At 40.0% G+C, this 8,060-nt stretch overlaps 1 protein-coding gene across 1 annotated transcript; it reads right to left on the bottom strand.

Annotated features, from left to right (window-relative positions):
• Positions 1-742: 742 nt before the first annotated feature.
• Positions 743-3,798, bottom strand: LOC103441001 (disease resistance protein RPM1-like). The gene has a single exon (XM_029103368.2). The coding sequence runs from the start codon at positions 3,757-3,759 to the stop codon at positions 922-924; it is 2,838 nt and encodes a 945-aa protein (XP_028959201.2). The 5' UTR covers positions 3,760-3,798; the 3' UTR covers positions 743-921.
• Between the last annotated feature and the right edge of the window lie 4,262 nt (positions 3,799-8,060).

The raw sequence follows: 8,060 nt of genomic DNA, 5'->3' as shown, positions 1-8,060 counted from the left end.
TAAGTTAAATAATTCAAAAACTCGTAAATTGTTTATACCAATTCCTGAACATGTGTTAAAATCTCTATCATACATCTCTTGGAAGTTTTGCTTCTGTACAGTAGATGAGTAGAGACTTATCAATCACAAAGAATACAACTGCTTCTGCTACTTTTTCATTAACTTATTCAATCAGGTATTAACACACTTTATGTATGCTTACTTTTGTGTTCTTTCTGATACGGTTGCAGATGTAAAACAATGAAGTTTAAGCCATGCGTTTTGCTCTGATCTTCCATTAACATATATAACTGCTTCTCTTTGATTTGAATCTGCCATCCATCACTAACCAAGCATAATTCAGTTTTAATTTGTTTCATTTTACGTAATTAATTCATGTGGCAAAAACCTCGACTTCTAGCTAAGCTTGGTACTGGAGAAGGGACTCTTTTGTTTCTGCTAGCTGGGTTGCAAATGATATTCAACCTCGCAAGTTTCCTATGATTATCCTCGGAGACCTGTGGTAGGCTTGCCGTGAAGCCTTTCAACTGAAAAAAATCTTACGCACAATGCTTGTGTGCTGAGTAAAAGTTTAATGCTTCAAATTCAGAAACATGTCTGGAACGAAAGAAATGATTTAGGACCGTCACTCAAACTGAAACTCCTAGCCCTTCATTTGATTAGATAGTGTGAGAAATAATTAGCCAAACACTTGTCTGGGTTGTGAGAAATAATCAATGTTGCCTGCTCAAACACAATCAAATCCTCACAAACATGAATGAAGTTTTTATTTTTTGTTTTCATACAAAGCAAACATCTATAACAGTTGATAATACTAAAGAATATCACAGATCGTGTCAACAATGACATTTGGCGATTTCATTTAAGCCTTGCGAGTTATATGGGGTGTTCTGGGATTAAAACTCACATGTAGATATGCTTTCACAGGTTGGAATCACGCAGGGCGTGAGTTTCATATACATCGCATCTTTGTCCCAACTTGTAACTAAAAAGAACATCTTGTATATGTTCGACAATCCAATAATGTTGGCCATTATTTGGATCCATATGTTGTCGGAACTCTTTTGGCATGTCAACAAATCTAAGAGAGCTTAGATTTCTCAGGTGCTGGATGCCAGAGGGCACCTCCTTCAGTTGTGGGGAAGGCCCAATTTGTAGCTCTCGGAGAAGAGGCATAGCCCCATTGTCTATGATCAATGAGTTTAGTCTGGGCAAGTGCTTGAGTTTTAACACCCTGAGTTCCTTAAAGCCTCCCTCAAAATGCAGTTGCACACCATCATATGCGTTGAATGAGAACCCAAGCTCTACCAAATTAGGAAGGTTTTGAAGAGCTTTCAGTGGGGCATCTGTCAACCTTGACCAAAAAATTCGTAGCCTGACAAGTCGTTGAAGCTTTGGAATCCAACTTGGCAACTTCTCTAGAGGCCCCTTCAAGTAGAGAAACCGAATAGATTCGGGTGGAGTTGAAATGGATTGCAGGTCAAGGACTTCATCTTCGCTTATTGTGCTTACTTCTAGAGATTCAAGGTGGTTCATCTTTTCAATCGAAGCACATAGAGCTCGTCCATATTCACGTTTCAAGTTTTTCAGGCCCAACTTTCGCAGCTGCCTCAACTTTTCCAATGCTTTGATTAGGTTGATTCCGCCATGATTTGTTTCCACATGGTATAACTGTTGTAAAGCTTGTAAGCATCCAATACCATCATGTATTTTCACTCCTCGTTCGTTACTGATCATCCTGAACCTTGAGCTGGAGTCAGTATAATGGGCCAAAAGATGTCGCAACCTTAGAAGCTTATTGATCTTGGCTGGTATTTCATATACCAGAGACTGTTTTAAATCCAGTGTTTCTAAGTTTTGCAGATTACATATGGACTCTGGAAGCAACTTCACCTTTGTATTCCTTAGGCTTAAGTACTTCAAGAGATGCAAATCTCCCACATACTTCGGAAGATGATTCAGGGGAGCATCTCCAAAATCCAATATTTTCATAAGTTTAAAGTTTCCACTCAGTGTACTGAGAAAAGACTCGGGCCATTGTTCTTGGTTGAAAGTAAATAAAGAACGAATGCGAGATTGTTCAATTATTCCCAAGGCATCATAGGGCATGCTGTCTATCAAGAGGCGTCGAGTTATTGGCTTTATTGTTGACTCATTTTCTGATAACACATGACAGAAATTTGAATCCACCGCTTTTCTAAGGAGCACTTCGCGCATCAGATCATGGACTCGACAGCTTTTAGCTTTCCCATCGATCCAAACCTGTGACACTTGCACCAGGCTTCTATGTATCAGTTCAGTCAAGTATTCCTCTGCAACCTCTTCTAGTGTCTTGCCCCTCTTCGGTTTCACAAAGCCTTCAGCGATCCACAACCGAGCTAGTCTTATGCAACTAATTGAGTAGTCCTCGGGAAAGATGCCAAAGTATAAGACACATGATTTGAGGTGATACGGTAGATGATGATAGCTGAAGGATAGAATTCTTGTGAGGCTTGTAAGGTGGGGATTGCTTTCTAACTCTGAACTTAAGCTATCGTATAACTTCTGCCATTCAGACACAACTTTAACTTTTGTTGACAGCAGACCACCTATGGAAACAATTGCCAAAGGCAATCCTTCGCACTTTCTAACGAATTCAAGAGACAAATCTTTCAAATCTGCAGGGCAGTTCCCCTCCAATTCGTATTGAAATGCCCTTCTACAAAACAATTCCCATGCCTTGATTGGAGGCAGAGGTTGCAAACGGTAAATATGAACATAAGAAGACTTTTTGCAAAAATCAGCAACATCTTTAATCCTCGTGGTGATCACTATTCTTCCCCCTTTATTATCCAGCAAAGCATGTTCTATCGCCTCCCAAAATTCTACTTTCCATACATCATCAAACACAATCACGTACCTCTTTTGCTGCAGTAATTCTCTTGATTTTCTAATTAAAGATTCTTTTTCCATTGTGTCAATGCCCTCCGGGGTATATTCCTTCCTGGCCTTGTAGAATTGCATTACCATCTGCCTCAGAAGATCCTCCACCTTGTACGTCTGAGACACTGTAATCCAAGCATGGCAATCGAAGTGTTCGATCACCCTTTGGTTGTCATAGACTTTCTTGGCGAGAGTGGTCTTACCAAGTCCTCCCATGCCAACCACTGATATTACTTCACGGTATGCGCCTCTTGATGCTTTTCCTACCAACCAACTAATCAGCTCATCTCTGGCAGATTCCACACCAACAACTTCAGCTTCCTCGATGAAAAGGGAAGCCACTCGAGGGTCATGCCACGAAACAACAATTTCTTCACTGCTTTGACCTTGCTGATCAATTGAACTAAGCCCATATCTTTCATGTCTAGCCTTGATTTCACTAACCAATGCTCTCATGCCCTCTATTTTTGAGGCTATCTCATCCTGTGGTTTCATTTTCTTCAGAAACCAAACAACTTTGTGGACAAAGCGAACGAATCCGCGGTCTTGATGGTGCCTTGTGACACGAAGCAAATACTCATCGATGACATCTTCAATGTAAAAAGCTGCTTCCCTTACTTGTTTGACCCAAGTTTTGGCACTGTCAGTCACCATGTCTCCTTCTGCTGCTGCTGCTGCTGCTTTAGCGTCTGCATCCTTGAGGAATGATCGGATGCTTTCAAGTTCATCTCTGAGAAAACCAACTTCAGCACGCACGTCTCTTGAAAGTTTCGCTTCTGTGGTGACGAGTAGTGAAATTAACTTATCGATCACAAAGCATACAACTGATTCTGCCATTTTGTATCCTGCCTTTTCTGGCAGACAGTATCTATAATTGATGGAGAAAAATCTCTATATGAATACTTCCGTGTGGAATATTTCTGGTTAGGTTACAGAGGACTTTCTGGATTGCAAGGAGATTGAAAATATGAAAGCGATGTGATAAGGCAGCGTTTGGTTCATCCATTGACTTTGGTAATCCATCATATCATATTGCGGACTTGTTCTGATTCAATTTTCAATAATTTAAGGAGTGTTGCTATATTATATACCGTGGAGTTGCGATGATATATGAGGGGATTAATTTGCTCGTGTTGGTACAGTGAGAAAGGAAAACTCGAATTAGAGAGGTGGTTGCCTCTGGCTTTGCGTCATTACGATACCTACCCAACTCTCTTTTTAAGTTTTTATAAATTAACAAACAAACAACAACCATTTTATATTTGGTAGGCCTGCCAACGGTCATCAAGCCTTTCAAATTTAAGTTAGATCTGACAATTTCTTATACGATCTGTTAACTCGATTCGAAATGGTACGAAAATAATAGATTTCAAATCTACACATTAACTAATTGGGTCGGTATTGAATCACATGTTAAGAACTCATTATCTGCAGGTAACCAATTTTAACACATTCAAAAAAAAAAGTTAGTTTGATGATTTTAAACTACTAAAAAACTTTTTGAATAAATAGCCATTGTAGATTAACACTTATCTCTAGTAAAAACTTGATTCATTCGCCTAAAGTTCAATGAAATTTTATTAGGTCACTTGAACATTCTGAATTTGAGAAGAAGATACCTTTTTATTTTTCAATTTTTATAAATAAAAAAAACAGTTTATAAGGAAAATGCTAGAAATATCACTAGACTCGACGACACAAAGAAAACAGAAGAGAAAGAGCCACTCCCAGTCAACCTGCAAGAGAAACTAGGATACCAGAGCTAACAACCAACTCTTAACAACCCCTAAACCTCTCTAACCAAAAACTGTACAAAAAGAGACCATTCCATTCCCATGCTTGGTTTCACAAGTTGGAATCTTCTACCAAAAAGAAAAGTTGGAATCACGTCGGGCGTGAGTTTCGTATACACCCCCATCTTGGTCCGAACTTGTAACTAAAGCGGACATCTTGTATATGTTCAACAATCCAATGTTGCAGTCTATTATTTGGATCCATATGTCGTTCAAACTCCTTTGGCATGTCAAAGAAAACAAGATATCTCAGCTTTCGGAGATGGTGGATGCCAGAGGGCACCTCCTTCAGTTGTGGGGAAGGTCCAATGTGAAACTCTTGGAGAAGAGGCATAACCCCATTGTCTATGATCAATGAATTTTGTCCCTCCATGTCCTTGAGTTCCAGATGCCTCAGCTTCTGAAATCCTCCTTCCTCAAGATGCAGCTGCACACCATCATATGCATTGATTTTCAAAAATAGCTCCAACAGATTAGGTAGATTTTGAAGGGCTTTTAGTGGGGAATCTCTCAACCTTGACCAACAAATACCCAATATGACGAGGTGTTGAAGATTTGAAATCCAACTTGGCAACTGCTCTAAACGCCCTATCAACGCCCTATCAACAGAGAGCACGAATAAATTGTGGTGGAATATTTCTGCTTAGGTTGCAGATGGCTTTCTAGATTGCAAGGAGACCGAATCTATGAGGAGGCAGGTTGCCTGCCCTCCTGTTTGGGTACCCTTCTCATTCCCTTCTATTTGTGTGATCACAGTTAAGTTACGTCAACATTTTATATTCATATTGCTTTTTGTTTTATTATCTCTATAAAAAAAATCAATATAAAATATTGACGTGGTTTAATCGTGACAACATAAAATAGAATGGAATGAGAAGGGGATCCAAATAGGAGGGCAGAAAATCTGCCTCTAATCTATGAAAGTGATGTGATGAGCCAGCGTTTGTCTCAACCATTGACATGTGTAATCCATCATATTGCAGAGTTGTTCTGATTCAATGTTCAATCATTTATGGAGTGATGGTATACTTGGGAAGATACACACACACAAGAGTGATGTGATGAGTCAGCGTTTGTCTCAACCATTGACATGTGTAATCCATCATATTGCAGACTTGTTCTGATTCAATGTTCAATAATTTAAGGAGTGCTGGTATACTTGGGAGGATACACACACACACATATATATATACCCTCTACTTGGGAAGATACATACATATATATATATATAAGTGGATTCATTGGTATATTATCGATACCGTGAGAAAGGAAAACTTGAATTGAAGAGCTTATTAACAATGTGTTGACTCTAAAAACTACCAAGCCTACGTGGCGCGCAGGCCGAGTAATTAATAAGCTAACTACGTCCTTCGGTGAATGCGGGGCGTGCCAACTCGTCGGCCGAGCTCGGCCGAGGAGTAAATTTGTTGATGTTGCGTTGGGTCGCGCTACTGACTTCTGCGTCTTGCGATTGCGGCCGAGAAAGGAACACGTCTCGGCCTCTTGGGCTCTCGAACCTGAAGACAAGGTTACTATTCTCACGAAGTTCAATATCAAATTCGGCCCTCAATGTGCCGAATGTAATAACTCGTAACACCTCACTTCGCCGAGAAGGCTGATGAGATGACCTCGACCAATAAGGATTCAGAAATCCTTCTCGACCGAGACTTGGATAGGTAATCGGTCGTTCTCGCCGCAGTGCTGTTGATGCCAATGGAAGGTATTGCGAGACCGACTGATTCTACGGTGACAGAGCTATCTATGCCGACTTAAGATATCACCGGTTGCTTCCACAGTGCTGTTGATGCCAACGGAAGATGTGTCAGCGAAAAAAGGGAAAAGAAAAATCACAAGTTGTGAGAATTTGCGCAGGGCAATTTTGTATTGATTTGCAGGGGTCCTTCTTCCGTTGCCACTACCTCTGTATTTATAGGAGCAAATGTTGTGTGACGCGGCCAAATAATTTTGTAGAGTCCAACTGCAACTCTATTTTGTGGAATTGACCTTGATCCCGTATCAAATACGCTGCGCATATCCTTCAGATAAACCCTGATCCCGTATCAAATACGCCGCACATATCCTTCAGATAAATAAAGCCTACCTAGGCTTTATCACATCTCACTAGAGATATAACCCACCTAGGCTTCTTATTAAAAAACATGAGAAGCCTTTAAACCCATATTGCCATCACCATGCAAAACCATCATCTCCATTGTCGCATGCCACGTGCACAAAACCAATCCCAAAAAACCATGCATTAGGATAGAATCTCCATATTGCACAATTCTTTTGCAAATTACACGTTTTGGCATGTTTGGATTTATCCCCTATCACTTCATTATCTTTACATCCCATGCATGCATGTCCAGCAAAACAAACCAACCTGATTCAAAGCTCACGTCCCCATCACAACTCTACTTGCCTCCATCCCATTTATTTTGCATAAAAAACCGAGATAACTTATTAAAAAAATAATTATTATGATTAAAAATCATAATATTATCTCTTAACAATAATATCTAAACTTTCTTATCCAACGGTTGAGAACCATGCTTACTCAACGGCCTCGATTGCTTAGGCCGATGTGTAAAATCAGGTCCAAACATTGCCCCCTAGTTTCCGTGAGCTTCGGCTCGTAAGCCGAATGGTTAAGGAAATTAATTGCTCGTAGCCAACAACACTTCGTCGTATTGCCGAAACAAATTTTGTCTCTCGGCATTAAAATCACCTATGTTCTGCCAATGTCATAACCTCCCTCTGCCAGTGTCGTGAACTACTCCAACTCTCAACTGCCGGGGTCGAGAAAACACTAGTATCGGTCAAAAATACTGGGGTCGAGAGTAAATAGGGCTGAGACCGAGAAGAACTGGCTGTAGAGCCTATATATATATATATATATATATATATATATATATATATATATATATATATAACCCATTATATTCGGCCGAACTATGTTTTATTCGGCCAAAGATTTGTATTCGGCCAAATAATGCTGTTAGGAATTCACAGATCACTACATCACCAAACGAAAAGGTTAGCCCATGTGGAAGCCTACCATAACTTCATGAATTTTCCTTTGTCTTTTCCGTATGCGTCTCTCTTTCTGTTTCATGTGATGGGTCATTCTGACACACACATATATATATTAAACCGCACATCGAAACTGAATTGAGCAAGCTTCGCAACCATGCATGCTCCCATAAATTCATTTGACCAAAACTGTCTGCCGAGCAATTGTCATGCATGCTCTCGCAAATTCATTCGACCAAAACTGTCTGCCGAGTACACCATTATTTGACCAAAATTGTCTGCCGAGTACACCATCTTGTTTTTTCTTGTTTT

The sequence above is a fragment of the Malus domestica genome, chromosome 01, assembly GCF_042453785.1.
Source record: "Malus domestica chromosome 01, GDT2T_hap1".
In the NCBI taxonomy this organism is placed as follows: domain Eukaryota; kingdom Viridiplantae; phylum Streptophyta; class Magnoliopsida; order Rosales; family Rosaceae; genus Malus; species Malus domestica.
The sequence above is the reverse complement of the archived record's forward strand: the minus strand, read 5'-3'. Positions and strand labels throughout refer to the sequence as shown.

Excerpts from the sequence above, each read along its gene's own strand:
- LOC103441001 (XM_029103368.2), bottom strand. The coding sequence starts at position 3,759 with ATGGCAGAATCAGTTGTATGCTTTGTGATCGATAAGTTAATTTCACTA.